This window comes from Camelus ferus, chromosome 10, assembly GCF_009834535.1.
Source record: "Camelus ferus isolate YT-003-E chromosome 10, BCGSAC_Cfer_1.0, whole genome shotgun sequence".
Taxonomy (NCBI): Eukaryota; Metazoa; Chordata; class Mammalia; order Artiodactyla; family Camelidae; genus Camelus; species Camelus ferus.
The window spans coordinates 18,648,897-18,666,695 of record NC_045705.1 but is presented as its reverse complement, the minus strand read 5'-3'; the positions used below and the strand labels follow the sequence as shown (position 1 = coordinate 18,666,695).

General features: G+C 37.6%; 1 protein-coding gene across 1 annotated transcript in view; it reads left to right on the top strand.

Moving 5' to 3' along the window:
* DCDC1 (doublecortin domain containing 1) overlaps positions 1 to 17,799 on the top strand; it is a 381,196-nt gene that overhangs the window by 344,856 nt on the left and 18,541 nt on the right. The window contains exons 29-35 of the mRNA XM_032488403.1: positions 542 to 635; positions 2,816 to 2,986; positions 8,083 to 8,265; positions 9,680 to 9,883; positions 11,189 to 11,381; positions 13,634 to 13,786; positions 14,510 to 14,611. Of these exons, the coding sequence (XP_032344294.1) occupies positions 542 to 635; positions 2,816 to 2,986; positions 8,083 to 8,265; positions 9,680 to 9,883; positions 11,189 to 11,381; positions 13,634 to 13,786; positions 14,510 to 14,611 (1,100 nt within the window). The remainder of the gene's footprint in view (positions 1 to 541; positions 636 to 2,815; positions 2,987 to 8,082; positions 8,266 to 9,679; positions 9,884 to 11,188; positions 11,382 to 13,633; positions 13,787 to 14,509; positions 14,612 to 17,799) is intronic.

Sequence of the window (17,799 nt, the reverse complement as noted above, 5' to 3'; positions counted from 1 at the left end):
ATGGCAGAGAAGTTTGTTGGTTTGCCCTGCCAGATCTGGTCTGTGGTTGCTCGGCAAGCAGGAAGCAGCCCTCTGGAACATATGTAAGGGGGCAGCTGTTGCTGGGCACATGGAAATACAAAGGGGATGGGGGTTGTTGGTGCGGCAGAAGGCCTGGAGCACGTGGTGTCCATGTCGGGAAGGCCACAACAGCTGATCCCAAGGCCAAGCCAGGCCAGAGCTGTGAGGGTATCGAGGGACCATACACTCTGGGCACCTGGTTGGGGCAGAGCATCACTGGATATCCTCACTTCTAATCACTGGCCCCACAGAGCAGCTGGGAAGAACAGGAGAGCCCCTTCCTCCTTCGGTTTTCTTCCAGTGCTCTCCGCTAAGAAGGCTTAACATCCTGCTTACTGTGGGGGAGAAATGCCTAAAGGATTTCACATCCATTATCACAGAGTATGCACGGGGCCAAGAGGCAATACACTGATAAGTGGCACAGAGGGAGCTCTAAACTGGTCATGCTGCTTTGTAATGTGCCTAATCCTGTTTTCCCAAGGACCTTTCACCTGGTGAGTAACCCAGACCTTGTGCTGGCAGTGTCTATGACCAAGGCTAGAGATGAAGCCTGTGGCTATCCAGTTATTGCTCAGGTAAGCTATACACAGGCCAAAGAGTAATTATGACCCTGTATTTAGTTAAATTTAAGGAGAGCTCCTTGCTTCCTTGTTGCAGAGAAAGAAAATGGCTGTCATGGAAACCTATCTTGAATGCCATTGTTAAAGTATTTACAATAGTCTGCTTAGATTTCAAATTGAACATGTTCATGTAGCTCTTAATTTAGTTTAATCCAACAGATGGTGATTGTGGGCTTGCTGCATCTCAGGAGCTGTGCTAGTTATTTAAATCAAATCCAATGGCAAGCATGAGAAATCATCCCAGTAGCATTCATGTGGTCTCACTGGTGGTTTCAGTCAGGTGAATGGCTGTTAATTTTAAGTTCAGTGATCTGGGGACATAAGCAAGTCCCCTCTTAGCTGGCAACTGGTGGGAAAGACTGTGGTTGGAGAAGTCTTCCTGGAGGATGTGAGCTCGTCAATGTTAATTTTACTACAATTCTCACTTGAAATGCACTTTCAACATACTTTTGCAAATGCTTATAAGCAGCCAGACAATTTTTGGAGGCTCCAGAGAGGCCTGGCTTCATTTGACTTTTGGGTAAAGACCTATGGAATTCTTTTTTTCCCCACATTTGTCTGTCATCCTCACTCACCAAAGACCCTCCTAGATAGATACGATTTTTCTAGGAGGAGAGAGAGTTTAGGAGCATCCCTGCTCTGCAGTTTACTCTCTGTATCCTCCACATTATTTGCCCTTTTTCTTGGTGAACAAAATATATTGTCCCTAAATAACATTTGTTTCATTCCATTTTTTAATTGCAGTGAGGCAACTTGTTTTGCAGGTCCCGAATCCAAAATTGGGATGTAGCAATCAGGACAAATATCAAAGCTTAATTAAGTCTTATATCCTGATAATAAATATGAACTACATTTTTATTCTAGAAGACACAGTATGTATAGCATCACATTTTTCCTTTCCAGGTGCCTCTTTGGCACGGACCACACTGAGATAAAACCTCATGCAGATGCAAATTTAGTACCTTAATCAGTTTCATAAAATTATAAATGTGGATGTTTTCCCTTAAGGTTCCCATTTTATAAGAAATAAATTTGATCTCAAGGTAATTTGTATTACCTTTCAAGGTTTTTTTCTTTGCTTGGTGTTTCATTTTTATTTCTTGAAGCAGTCAGTTTGTGAAAAAATATTAAAGTTCATGTAAAATAATAAAAATGAGGCATGTTAGGTTAATGTTACTAGACCCCCTCCCTCCCTCCCTGTTCCTTGAAATATGGTCTTTGTTTTCCATACCTCTGAGGGATGCTCTATTGTCTGACCTATTAAATCAATTCTTAAAACTCATTTATTTTCCTCTTTACTATCAATCTCTCCTTGATAAAGTAAATGTTATTCATTATAAAGTTCCTTGAGGTGTCATGATATGTTTAGTTGGAACTAATCTACTGGTTTAAATTCTCTAAAGTTGAAACTACTCATTTTTTAACTTATGCCAAGCCCAGTTTTGTATTAGAATAAACATGCTGTTTCTAATACATATAAAATGAAGTGTACTCACATTTAAAAAAAAATCTTACTAACCAGTGAAATGTAAATTAAAACATCAACAAGGTACTATTTTTCATTATTAAATTGATGATGCTTTGGCAAGAGTGTGAGGAAGAAAAACCATTTCATATTATACTGGTGGAAGTGTAAACAAGAATAACCTTTCTAGAAAGCATTTTAATATGATAAAGGTTTTTATGATACATTGTAATTTTTTTAAATGATCATGTTTCTCTATTAGCAATCCTACTTGAGTTTGTTCTAAAGAAGTTACGGATTTACACAAAGATTTATTTATATGATTATTCATTGCTTTTTTGCTTATAGTAAGGAAAATTTGAGAAACTCTCTACGTGTTTAACTATTGGAGATTGGTAAATAAAATACTTATAAAATCCCAAAAAACTAACGCAGTTACCAAATTGTATGTATTTTGTGATTCTATTTTTATAAATCAAAGAATGCATATATATATATATATATATGTAGTGTATATAATGATCAAATATCAATAATAGTTATCACTACATAGTGGAGTTGTAAGTAATTATCTATATTTTCTGAATTTATGCAATGAAAACTATGACTGCTATAACCAAATCATAAGCTCTCCTATTTGACTCAGTATTTTGTCTTGTTTATTTTCCAGAAATATAAACCATATAACAATGGGGCTTCTAATCAAAAATGGAATTACATGAAAAATATGAAGGCTTTTGTGGCCTTTCATAGCACTGCCCTGGATAAGGAGATCACAGCAGCAAATTATGCTGGAATTTGTACATCCACTGTGATTAAAGAAGAAAACATTGATCAACCAGTAAGTGGTTCCTTTCTACTGAGGACGGGGGCGGGGATGGGGGGAAACGCATCAGTTTAATAAAGCAAGAAAATTTTTTTCTAGAAAACCTTAAGTTCACACAAATTAAACACTGACTTGTGAGTGAAATCACTCACACTGTGATTCTGGCTAGGAAAGAGGGAAGGCGTATTGATATTACCCTCTGCTTGTATTGTTTCCATGGTTCCCTGTCACCAGCACCATCTCTGGTCCATCATCAGCTAGCCAGAACATGCATGAGGGAGGGTAATCACACATCCCTGACTCCCACAGGTGTGCCTGCCACACAAGATGTCACTCCACTCCGGAAAGCATATTAAAATGACAGTGGTTGTAAGTGGCTTTATATTATGTTATACCAAGCATAGGGCTAAGCATGAATATACTCTAATTTTTAAAGGAAATAATTTCTCAAGCTTAGTCCTTTAGTTTGTACTAGTAAGGAATTACTTGCACCCTACTTAACAGATACCTAAGATATTTGTGTGTCCTTTCGTCAAAGCACCTTACTGTTGTTGATAACCATTGGCCTACAGAAAATTGAAATATCATAATGCACATTATAAGACCGTCTTTACTCTGCTCCTCAGACGTCTCTAAACTGCTGCTGCTTCTTCACTCATCACTCCCTGGCTCTAGTGAATAAGATGTCAAGTGTACCATACTGTTTTGCATGTCTCTGTTTCGACTATGCTCTCCCCTCAACTTTTTCTCCTTTGTCTGTGATCTCATAGCTGTTAACAGATATGTTGCCAAAGACTGCTAAAGTCATCTTAAAAAGAATCAAGTCAACTTGAAACGGTTCCAAAGATGAAACAATTTAAGCATCAGTATGACTACTGAATGCGGTGGACTGACGTACACTGACGTACATTAGAAATGTTTAAATCCGCATGTTGATACTGATATTAAACAACAGCAATAGCTCAATTGGTCACAATGAGATGATGCTAAGGAACAAATTTGTTACTTTGAAAACTGGTAAATAAAGAATCAAGGGTTTATTTTTTCCTTCCTTTATGAACTATACCTCAGGATAACAAAATAGTTGATGAGAAGTTTCACTTCATAGAAATATCCCAGCTAACAAATGAATAAAGTATGGGGAAATGGGAATATCATTATGTTGTGAACTTTAATAAATTAATGAATCTAGGCAATGATCATCAGTAGCTACTAACATTACAAAAAGAGGCACAACAGTTGTCCCTTGATGTTGATACACTGTACCACTTACGAAGTGTTCTTGCCCCCTAAAATCTAACTGGAGAAAATATACAACAAATAATTACAGTAAAAGAAGAAAGAAAAATGAGGAACATGAAGATTCAAAGAGATCTAAGAGGTATATCAACCAATTATAACATACTGACCTTATCTTGATTCTGTTTCAAATAAATTGTAAGAGAGAGAATTGTAGAAATTTGAATGCTGACTGAATATTTGATTATATTAGGGTATTATTAATTTTAGGTATGATATTATAGTTATGATAAAAGAGCCCTTATTTGTTAGATAAGGATAAAACTTCCCAATTTCCAAAAATATTTTTTTCTAAAAAATTGTAACGTTCCTACTAGTTAAATGATAACCTATCTGCTAGAAACTAATGTGATTAACCTGAAAAGTACAGTAATATATCAATTCTGAGATTCGCAAATTTAAAAAAAGTTACTCTCTCTTGAGCCTGGGGAAACCTACCCTCTACACAAAGGCTCTAACCAGTTGTTAGTTCTTAAACTTTTTGGAGATGCAGACCTCTTTGAGAGTCTCATGAAAATTACAGATACTCTTTTCCCCCAAAATTCACATGTGTACAGTAACACTTTGTGTAACATATTAGGGAGTTCATAGACTCCCCTTGAAATCCAGTTTGGATGTAGGGTAAGAACCTCTCTTCTAGATCCTGTTTGCTGGAGAGCTTTGAAAAAGAAAATTAATATGATCTATTATATGCCAGATAGCTACTGTATGCTAGATACAAATGTAATGTTAGTTATTTTCATGTTGATGATCTCATTTAAATAATAAATAATATAACATAAATAATAAATATGAATAATATCAGTAAATTAATTAAGATTGGTGAAGAAACTGAATAATTTATTCACAGTCACACTAGCTACTAGGTATATAGTAACAGTCGTTGATCAGACAACCCCCCCGTCATAGATCATATCTGTATAAGGCCACACGAACAGGCCAAGTTAGTCATTTCAATAAATCAGGGAACTTTCATAGAGGAAAAAAAAGCAGTCAAACCAATTACTTGGTATTCTGTACAGAAAGCGAGCAGCTGATTTTCTGAACTTTGAAGCTGTTTGCATCCTGGGGTATGTATACAAACCCATACCCCAGGATGCAAACAGACATACCTTAACCCTGGGAGCTACCCCAATATATTGCATTTTTCTTTCCAGCAGCAGTTTCAAAGCTGTATTAAGTGTGAATGAATTAACCAAAAATTCAGTTTACATTGTGTACGTGCACCATTGCCAAAATAAAACAATTTGGGAACCATCAAAATAGTAGCACCACAGTCATGGGGATTAATGTCCTGATGAATGAAAATACATTTTCTGGATATTTCAATGGGCTTCTTTAGTGTAATAAGGAATATCATTGGCACACAATTCGTCACAAAGCCCATGTTTTTCTGTACAAATGATTCCGCATAATATTCATTCAATTCCACCTGAGATTTTAATTTTCTGCCTCCCAGTAATTTGTAGGAAAACAGAAATCAGATGTACATATAGAGAAATCCATAGTGGAACTTAAGAATTACATTCAACAGTGTCATCTAAATGTTGGCTTTGAATTGAGATAGTTTTAATTATTTAAGTGGAGTTGTTGAAGCAATATGACAAAGGCAAAAAAGTCAAGAGTTTGGATTCAGAAGTCACAGTTTTATATTTCAGTTTTGCCACATACTTCTTGGGTATCCTTGGATTAAAAACTTCCATCTCTGAGCTTTTGTTTTCTCATCTGTAAATTGAGAATGATGACGCTAATTCTGGCTGTACTTAACTTTTAGCCTTGTGAAGAACAAAACAAATCAGAGAGTTTCTTTATAAAAGTACTTTAAAATGTTCATATATATATTCAAGAGTAGAGAGACTAGTTTAATGAATTCTCATGCACCTGTCACCCAAATTCAGCTATTATCAAGCTTTTGCAAATCCCAGACATATCATTTCACCTTGAACTTAAACATGTACCTATAAAAATTTCAACATTTTCTTACATAATCATTGTGCCAGTATCACACCTAACAAAATTTTTTGGCCATCTAATACCTTGTTCTTAATAAAATTTCCCAGGTTCTCCTAAAAAACTCTTCTAGTAGTTGGTTGGTTTGAGTCAATACTCAAACAATGTCCCTGTGTGACATTTGGTTGCAGAATCCATCTGTAGAATGCCTCTGGTTTGGATTTGCCTGTTTGCTTCCTGTGGCATCCTTTAACCTGTTTCTATAACCGCCGTCACTCTCATAAAATAAATTCAGCACTGGAGTTTAATTATATTTATGTGCAGCTTTTTTGACAAGAATCTTCATAGATTATACTGTTTACTTCATATTTATCACTTATGCAGGCATGCAGTGTGGATTTTCCATTTTTACTGATAATGATTATCTATGGGTTCAGGTGATTACAACCCAATCTCATATCAAAAAAAAAAAAAAATCCCATTGACTTCTCCTTTGGTGTTGCCTTTTTTGTGATCTTTGCCTAAGTTATTTCATTAGAAGTTTTAAGGATCAGTTTTATCTATCATTTTCCCCCACATGTATATGCTAAACTTTTAATGTAAGGAAGAACTCTACCTCTTTAACCAGGTGTTTGACTACCCAAAAATATGGTTGGTCAAGGATGGCAAGATAAATGCTTAATTTATTCTGTCTCACTTATCTATTGTAGTATATAGCAAATCACCTGAAAATTAAGTGGCTTAAACCAACAACCACTTTATGCTCAACTGTTCAAGCTGGGCTCAGCTGGCAGCTCTGCTGGTCTTGCCCAGGATCACTTAGTCTGGCTGTAGTTATCTGGTGACGTGCCAGTAGTTTGGTGGTTCTATGGGGTCTGAATGGTCAAAGACGGTCTCCCTCACATGTGTGGTGTTTGGCAAGCGGTCAGCTGGTGGCCTTGGTTCTCCTCAAGGCTTCTGAAGCAGGCTAGCTCCAGTTGAGTTCACAGATGGTCTCGGGCTTCCAAATGCAGCCAAAAGAGAACAAGCTCCAGTGTGCAAGCACTTCTTATGCATCCACTTGCATCACATTTGCTAATGCTACACTGGCCAAATCAAGTCACGTGGCCTTGCCCAGATTCAAGGGAAAGAAAAAGGAGAAAATAACTCTATTTCTTGTTTGGAGGAGCAGCAAAATCATGCATGCAAATGAGAATGGGAGGGTTTAATTTTGGCCATCTTTGCAAATAATCTGCAACACTTGCTAGTAGACAATTTCAGAGTTATAAATCTGTGCCTGTGTACTTCCAGTGGACTCCAATAAGCTGTGTTTTATTGTTATTCGCTTGTTGACTTTTTGTTGTTGTTTTTACTTGTTTTTTAAACATCATTATGAACTCATGGGATTTTACATATTCAAGCAGATTCTAAGTGTTTCAGTTATCTTTATTTTTTGCTCCTAAATTGTCCCACTTTGAGCCAATGGAGCGTCCTTCAGGTTGGCTCCTGTGTCTTTTTTGACATAATGCCTTTATTCTTGGATGGCTTCTTTTCTTTCAGGGAACCACAAGATATCCATGTTTGTCTTGTATATTTCTTGCCCCAAATCTGGAATTGGCCTTTCCTCTAAGAAATTTCTGATTCTAGATACTCATTGTTGTTGAATTTTCATTGCCTCTAGGCTTTTTCAGTCGACAGAGTTTGGAAATATGTGTGTTTTTTTTTAAATATAATTACTTGGGAGCAAAATAGTGTACTCATGTTGAGATTTCAAATTTAGTATTTGGGGATTATAAATGTGCCTTATTTGGTAACATGTTCTACGGAAGTGCTATCATAATTTAGATGTATCTATCTGAAAACATCTTTATCTCCATTTTTAGGGATACTATTATCTCTCTCCCAGTGAGGAAAGAACTGTGCTCTGTTTGGCATGTGGACAATCCATGAGAGCAGAGAAGGGACTGAAACAGTTGCTTCCAGGGCTGCCGTTCCTCTGTGCCTCAGCCTCCAAGACCCAAAAGCCCTTCTCACGAGGACCCTTTAAGGTCATCAATGTGGCCAAGGTATGCAGTGATCTGAGCTCTGCTAATACGTGTGTGGCATCAGTTGGGAAAGTTGGATGAGTTCATTATTTGCTTTGCACTCAAGTTCATCTCCACTCATCCAATTCATCTTTCTCTGATGCACCTTTACCATTCCACCTGCATTGATTTCCTTTTCCTCACTGTAATTTAAAATACCTTGTCTATTAATAGTTCGATACACTCTTTGAAGTTAATTGGGCACTCTTACGGCTTTAATCATCTGCTGAACATCTTGCACCACTCTCTCTGTGTTGCTTTTAGATGAGGAAGGAACTGCAAATCTTTACTTAGTGAAGAAACTTTTTGCCTATATCCACAGGGTAAACTCCTTTTTTTTTTTTTTTTTTTTTTTACTACTATAGAACATTTCAGGGCAAATTTGATGTGTTGTTAATGACTCTTCTGGTTGGTTGCCTGAATTCACACATTCCTGTCTAATGCTGTTTATATCTCATGGAGAAAAAAATCTCTGCTGCCTTCCTGTGATCTTAATTTCAAATGGCATTGAAAAAAATCCTTCCCTTCAAGAGTTTAGAAGTGAGAAGAGCCAGGGGGAAATTACACACTGTATAAAAAGGAGCAGTTCCTAAGGGGTGAGACCTTCTGCCTGGTGTGCTCTTCAGAGCTTGCCCATCTCATTCCCAGGCCACGCTCCCCCTCCCCTAAACCTGATGCACACTGCAGGAGAGTGGGGTAGTAACAGTTATAATAAACATGACCTGAAACAGTAACTCTGAAAGAGAAGGAGAGTCAGTCCTCTGGGAAAACCTGCAGGCATTTGGACTTTGCTTTGGTGACAGCAGAGTCATGTTAAAAAGGTAGTGGTGAGCTGATTGGAAAGAATCCACAATGTTACAGGGGCTCAGACAGCTTTTCCCTTGGGGCAGCTTCCTGAGTAGGGATGAAAAGGGAAAGGGAAAGTGTGGTGTTCACCACCCTCATAGTCATGTAGTTAAAGCTACACTCATTCCCCTCCTCCTTCATCAGTATCTGCCACCATAGGATGGCATCATCCTAAAGTTAAAGATTAAGAGAATACTTTTAGTACTAGTGTGCCATCACTTCAGCCGCAGGCTCTTTCTAGCCCTGGTATCCTTCTTCCCCATCTCCCATCCCAGAGAAAGGCAAGGTAGAAAACAGGAGAAGCCCAGAAACACAAGCCAGAGGCACATAGTCACCTAGAGACTCAGTGACAGGGCTGGGAAGAGAACCCAAGTTCTGACCCAACGTCCATCCCACTATAGCATCTGATACATACAGCATATGAATGAGCATTTCAAAATTTAGGTGCCACACACACATTATATTAAGAGACTGAAGTGTTAAAAAATAAAAAAACTAAAAGAAAAAAAAAGTTTGAGTAGATCTATGTTTTTTTTTTTTTTTAAATCAGGCTGATTTATCTTCTCATGAGGCTGAGAACACTCTAAGTTATTATGAAGAACGTCTATTATCTCTACGGATGAAGACCTGCGCGCAAGTTGTATCTCATAGTGGCATGGCAGTTACGCACCAGAAGGCAGTGAAAATAATTGCGTACAAAAATGGAGATGGATATCGAAATGGGAAGTTAATTGTGGCTGGAACATTCCCCATGGTAAGTGGCTATCACTTAAATGCTTCTCGCATCCTCTGAGGTAATGATAATGGTGATTCTTCTGACAAGAAAAAAGCAGTAGGATTGAGTGACAAATATCTCTGGCCTGTTTTACCAATTTAAGCTGATGAGATCAAGATCTCTGTTTTCTTAAAGATATTCTTTTTGATTGTGTTTCTTTGCATACAGACTTAGAAAAATGAGAAACCAGAATATGGTTTTAGGATTGGCTTCAGAGCAAAGATACACGAAAGTAGGGGAAAGACAAAGCTACCAGATTTTCTTCAGTCTTGTGACAGACAAAGCCTCTTTTGCCTTCCTTCCCACTGCAGCTTCAAGTTGTATGTCATCTGAATATTCTGAGAGATGCTGCCTCACTTATTATCTGGAGAATCTGAATACTTATTTGTTGATAGGGTGTTTCATTTCATTTTCACATTGGAGAGGCAGGAGTTGTGCTAAGAGAGAATATGTGGTTTCTGTCTTAGAGCCTGCTCCCCACAGTCACTGGAAGGGATGAGGGTCCCACGGGCCCAAGCCCAGCTTTGTCCTTCCGTTGCTTGGTGATTGTCTTGTCTGTACATTCTGTCCAGTACCCTGAACAACATATTTTATAAGCGATGCTAAATATGATATGGAGTTACCCTGGAGAGTTTCTTGCAAACACTTACATATACACATAATTATTCACTCACCTCTTTGGTTGAGTACAAAACTAGTTCTTTTTTGTTTGTTTGTTTGTTTGTTTTAAAGATGTTATTCAGTGGACTAAGCAAAGAACAAAAGTTAACAATTCCAAAATTCACTCTGAGACCCTAGCTTTTGTGGTCTTGAACAAAAATACTAACCTTTCAGCCTGATTTCCCACCTGCAAAATGGAAGTAATAATATGTGTCAGTTCTTGGTTTGAAAGTCAAGTACTCATTTATGTTAAAGCAGTTCATCTCAAGTGTTTGAATAATTTTATACACTGTAAAGCAATAGAATCGAAAGCAGATTTCTAGGTTAACATTTCTTAGGAAATAAGAAGCACTCTGATGGAAAAACGTATTAACGTGCACCAGCTGCTGTGTTAAAGTTTTGGAGCTCAGAATCCTGACAGCTGGACTGGACTAATACGTGAGATGGGGTAGGACAACCTAATATCAAAAATCATCTCTAATCAGAGATCCCATTGGTAGTTACTGCTTTCTATTTTCTCAAATTAAAAGGATTTTCTCAGGTTTCTAAAATAACAAGCCCTTCGTGATTTTTCCCAGTTCTATCACTGTTTCCTCTCAGTTCCTTATAGTCTGTGTTCTCTAGCTTCTTACAGAATGCACACAACAACTTGGTCTTGCCAGAGCAGCCTCCAAAGTATATACCGAAGATGGAACCACAATCCTTTCCTTGCATGATTTGGTTTTATGGGCTCTGGATGAGTCTTTTACCCAGAGAGACTCTGAGGAACAAAAGAAAGAGGCGGCCCCTGTTGGAACAAAAGAGACGCCGGTTAAAAGTATGGAAGACTGGTTACATTCTGCAGGAATTAGCGAATTCTACTTACGTTTGATCATAAGAAAGTTAAATGTGACTCTTTCATTCAGTCGCCCCTTTGAGAATTTTTAAAAATCCCAGGAAGCTACTCTTGTAAGAGATTCTCATATCATTTTCACCTTGCAGAATAATAAGAAAAAATTTTTAAGAAGTTAATTTGGTTTCAGCTCCAAAACAATCAATAAATTGCCTAGAATTTATAAAATATGTTTGACAGCTTAGCTACTTTGTGCAGCATGGGCAGATTTTGTTCTTAAATTCAGAACCAGAACCAACTGGAGACCCCTTAAGGTGGAACTAGATCAAGGCACATCTCTTCCTACTATTGGAAGAGAAGCTGTCTTCTCTACACCTCCTGCCCTCCAACTCCCCTCACCTGCCCATCTCCACTGCTCCTGTAAACTCCCAGAGCTCCAGCAAATGCACCCCTGTTGCAGCTTCTAGCACATGGTATCATAATTATCTGTTTATATCTTTGTGCGTCTCATTAGACCATGTACAACTTGAGGGCAGGGCTGTGTCCCCAACAACAGTTTGCTAGATGAAAAGTGTCTGCTTGCAGGGATTCAGCAGTTACCTCAGGTTTCCATTGTTGTGTCGAGATGCATGGTTTAGAGGTTGAGAATGTGGGTTTTGGAGCCAGAATACCAGAGTTCAACTCCTGCTCTGTTACTTACTAGCTGAATGATCTTGGGTACTCTCTGTACCTCAGTTTCCTAATTTGTAAAATGAGGAAACTAATAGTCATGTGAATATATACTCAGTTAGACCTTATGAATATGAATTACATGAATTTTAGGAGCTCTGTGCTAGGAACCAGGGGCAGAACCCAATATATCTATTTTCTGTTATTTCACAATGATATTGTTTGGTTATCTAATGAGTTTTTGAAAATAATTATGTGAACATTTAATGCCCAGCTGACTACTGAAGCATATAGTTCGGCCTTTATTTGGCATGTGGAATCTCCAGGTTCTGGTAGATTTACAATCTCAAACACTCTTCTTTCAAATTCTTATTTAAAACCTGATTGGAAGTAATGGTATTCATGCAGGTTTACCAAAAGGGTATGGTCATCCCTTCCCCTCTTAGTCTAAAGAATAATCTTTAGAATTAGATTGTAATTCTGAATCAGACAGGTGCATCAGCTGGCTGTCCCCTTTACTGAATCATGACTTGGAGTTACACCATCAGTTTGCATTGAGGAACTTAAAAGAAATAAGCATCAATCAAAAACTCAGTGTCACACTTACTATAACGGTGGTGGTTAAGGGCACTGGCTTTGTAGGCAGGTAGCATGGATTCTAATCCTGGCTCTGCTCCTACTTGGCTATGTGACTAAATCTCAGTTACTATGCAAAAGGGGAATGGACCTACCTCAGGGTATCCTTTTGAGAATCATATAAGATAATGTATTTAGAGATCTTAGTAAAATGCCCAGCACGTTGTAAGTTCTCAGTATACATTATTTTGTAGGATACGGTTCACTATATCACAAATAACCTCTTTATGAAGAGTCTGAAATAAATATCTCTCGGATGTCAGGGCCAGGAAGGGTATTTCTTGAGGAATTTATCTCTTTGTGGGCCATGTGAATCTTGAAATGGTGTTTTCCTCTTTGCTTTGGCCACTAGGGTCCTCAGAACATGCATAGTGCTTTACCTCTAGCAAATGAAAACAGTGTAATATTCATGTCCAGTATCATGATGATAATAATAAAAATACTGTCTAGCATTTTTTGGATGCTTACACAGTTAAATAGACCAAACACTATTCTAAGCACTTTCCTTTTTTTTTTTTTTAAGCTTCCCAACAGCAGAACAAGATAGATACTATTCTCATTTAAAATATGGGACACTGAAACACTTTATCTCTGGCTTTGGTCTGTTCCTATACTCTTTTCTACCTTTTTTTTTTTTTTTAATCTCTTTATTTTATCCCTTTTCAGAATAGATATTTTGGTAAGCCATCTCATATTTTTTCATAACTAAATTGTAAGAAAGGAATTAAAATGTATATTTGCAATCAGATTAAATTATTTTGTTGCATATGAAGTTTCTGATCAGATTTATGGATTTGCATCTGGTTTTGGTATTGCCTATTTAAATCAAGTCATTAGTGAAGAATGAAATATTTTGAATAAACAAATGAATTCAGTAAGCAAATTTATTCATTATTCATTGAACAATGGTAAATGTGTCATTTGTTTCCCAGGGAACTCAAGAGTGAAAGTGAAAACCAAACTATTTCCAAAGTCAATGACATCTGATAGTTTGGATGGTATAGATGAGTCTTTGCTCACCCTCATTCTCAGAAATCCTATTGCCATCTGGGTGTCTTGTGGTGAACCATTTCTGTCTCCAAATGGTAAGTGTTTCTTTTCGTTTTTTTTTTTTTTTCAAGCAAGTGCATGAAGAGAGATAGAAATAAATTTTATGTTGCCATAAGAAAATGAATTAAATGTGTATAATGTCAACATAATAACATCACATTTATGCAAAGAACTGGCTTTCATCAATTAACATGTGCACAAGGATAGCTATACCCCTATATTTGCAAACTGCCTGTTTTTTCTTACTGGAATGGAGTATTCTGCATGGAAAAATGTCTAATTTATTTGATAAAGAGATCCTTGGTCTATAAGACTGAGAATAATGGTATACATTAGAAAATAACAAATGAGTTTAATTCACACTGAAGACGACCTGTCTGCACATTTTCATTTTTAAGAATTGCACCCTTTAGGCTGTAGGTGGATGTTTAAAAAATGAATGGTTCCAAGCTAGGCTTTCATCACCTCCAAATAGTTTGTGGAAGTGGAAAATGAAATATGGCTATTGCATATGGTAAATCTATGTAATAAAACAGCACTGTACTTCTTTTTCCTCCTCCATTCCGTAAAGAAATGCCTTAAGCTCTGTCATCTTTCAAATGAGGTTTCTTTTCATGACCCTTACCTTTTAATTACTTGTTTCTAATTGAATCTATTTCTTGAAGCAGAAAGTTCTTTGTAAATTATTGGCTTGCATGATAAATTACTGTTGATAAAAAGGATGCAAGATGAAATATCATGTATTTTTATTATTCTAGCTTTGCAGAAAGCAGAAGAAATAGAAAAGCAGAACTGGCTGAAAAAGGACAAAATTTTGGCTGATCTAGACACCATGAAACACAAAATGAGACAGTTAAAAGGTCAGTATAAACTAAGTCAAGCATCACCATGTTTAATTCTAAATGTAATGTCAATTTGCTGGTGTTTTTTTTCTACCACTAGATACCAGATGTTTGAATACTGTGTTAGTATTGTGTTACGAAAGTCACTTGAGCAAGTCTAAAACCTAATAATGTATCTGTTTGGTACTAATTTTATATTAAAATTAACATCACGTGATTTATATGTACATTTTAAAAATTTGGAGGTGTCGTATGACCACCCTGTTGGTTTTGAAACAATTCGTGAGCTGACATTTTATGGACTTAGAAATTACTCATTAAACAACACTTTCTGTTGTTTCTTGGGTATTGCTGGAGAAGAAGTTTTATTAAATAATCTGAGTGAGGAAGTACTAAATTCTTCCAAGCTTAGTATCTTTAGCTCAGAAAGGCCCCTCTTGTTATGTAGCATAGGATATGCTGTGTTTAAACAAAGTGATCAGTTGACAGTATTTATCCTCTTCTTCCTTCTCTTTGTCATGGAATTTTAAGTTTCTGATCTTATATTATTCCCAGCTCTTGAGACACCAAGTATTCCTTTGGGGAGAAAGCATATTGTGGACTTTAGCCTGGGAAGACATACATTTCAGGCTCTGTAATTACCATAGCAGAATTTCAGCACCTGAGTATCTATAATGTCTGGTGTCAGAAATATTTGAATCTTAACTTCAGTAAACAACACGATTAGTCCTAGGTTCACTAGACAGCACTCTGGGTTCAAATGGCTATTTTTCAGTTCTTACTAAAAGAATTATTGGCTCTCAGTGAAAAGTGTCTATTTTTGTTGTTAACCTCTACCACTCCAACTACTAGACATTTTCACTTAAATGTCCCTTGGGCATATCATATCACACCAAAGCCTCCTTCATTTCTTCTATAGACATTAATTACCACAGTCCACCCAAATGTTCCATCTCAGAGACCTGCGAGTCATCTTTGGCATCTTCTGCTCTCACTGTCAGTCCCCCAGACTTACCATGTGCTTTCTTAAATCTGAGCTTTTGACACAGTTCTCTGTACCTCAAACTTTTCTCTCTTCTGTCCTCTTATATTGCTTCTCATTATTTACTTTTCAGCTTGCCTGTTATTTCTTCCTAAAAGCCTTCTTTAACATTTCCAGTCAGGGATAGTGTAGTTTATCATACCCTGAGCTTTTCCCCCTATACACCTTATCACTTTATTATAATTACCTAGTCATGTGACTCTCCTGTGTTACATTATAAATTCTATACCCTTCTTTTTTTGTTCTCTGAATGGTTGCAGAATGATTGAATTAAAGAATAGATAGAATTTCAACCATTCACTTCACAGAGTTCTTTATTTTTTTTAAGAAAAAAATTTTTAATTGAAGTACAGTTGGTTTACAATGTTGTATAAGTTTCAGGTGTATAAGAAAGTGATTTATATACATATGCACACATTCTTTTCCACTGTAAGTTATTATAAGATATTGAATATAGTGCCCTGTACTATACAGTAGGTCCTCGTTGTTTACCTATTTTACATACACTAGTGTGTATATGTTAATTCCATACTTGTAATCCATCCCTCCTTCCCCTCCTCTTTGGTAACCATAGTTTGTTTTCTACATCTCTTGTCCTTTCTCTCTCTCTCTTCTTCTGGGACTCTTATAATATGAATATTAGTATCACCCTTGTTACATATAAAGGCATCGCTGAAGGCATCATTGTCCCAGAGATCTCTTAAACTGTCCTCATTTCTTTTCTTTTCTTTTTTTCTAAAATAGTGATTTCCACTACTCTGTCTTCCAGCTCACTGATCTGGTCTTATGCCTCATTTAGTCTACTACAGATTCCTTCTAGTATATTTTTCATTTTAGTTATTGTATTCTTCAACTCTGTTTGGTTGTTCTTTATATTTTCTAACTCTGTTAAAAACTTCCAACTTCTCACTGTGTGCATCCATTCTCTTCCCAAGGTCTTTGATCATTCTTACAATCATTACTCTGAACTCTTTCTTGGGTAGATTGCCTATCTCCACATCACCTAGTTTTTCTTTTGGGATTTTATCTTGTTCTTTTTTCTGAAACATATTCCTCTGCCACTCATTTTGTCTAAATTTCTTTTCTTTTTTTTTTTGTTGGGGGTGGTAATTAGGTTTATTTATTCATTTATTTTTAATGGAGGTGCTGGGGATTGAACCCAGGACCTTGTGCATGCTAAGCACATGCTCTGCCACTAAGCTGCACCCTCCATTTTGTCTAAATTACTATTTATATTTTTATGTATATGATAGGTTAGTTACGTTTCTTGACCTATGGGAAGTGACCTTCTTTAGGAGACATCCTATGTGTCCCAGAAGTGCACTCCCCTCTCATCACCCAAGGGCTAGGGACCAGCTGGTCCCAGGGTAGGGTCTGGTCTGTGTTCACAGACTCATTCCAAAGGCTGTGAGCATTGTTTTCTTCTTTCTGGTATCTGCCTCCTGGTGGTAAGGCTGGTCTAGAGGCTTGTGCAGGCTTTCTGATGGGAGGGGCCAGTGCCTGCTCACTGGTGGGTAGAACTAGATCCTGCCCCTCTAGTTGGCAGGACCATATTGAGGGGCATGTCTGGAGGTGGCTGTGGGCTCAGGAAGTCTTTAGACAGCCTTTCTGCTCATGGATAGGGCTGTGTTCCCACCCAATTTGTTGTTTGGCTTGACACATCCCAGCACTGGAGCCTACAGGCTGTTGGGTGAGGCCAGGTCTTGGTGCTAATGACACAAGCAAGATATCAGCCTCCAGGAAGGAGAGTTCATGGAGATCAGTATGCTTCAGTATGTCCACCACTGTGTCTGTGTCCCTAGGGTGAGTCTCAGACTCCCCCTGCCTCCCCAGTTGACCCTCCAAGACCAGCAGGTAGGTCTGGCCCAGGTTTCTACGAAATACTGCTTTTGCCCTTGGTGCCAGTGAGCTTGAGATTTTGTGTACATCCTTTAAGAGTGAGGTCTCTTATTTCCCCCAGTCTCATGGAGCTTCTGCAATTAAGCCCTGCTGGCCTTCAAAGCCAAATACTCTGGCCTATCCTCTTCTTGGTGCTGGACTTCCAGGCTGGGGAGCCTGACCTAGGGATCACAACCCTCACTCTGTGGAAGAACCTCTGTAATATGATTATTCTCCAGTTTGTGGGTTGCCCACCCAGTGAGGGGTGGGTTATGGGGTTTGATTA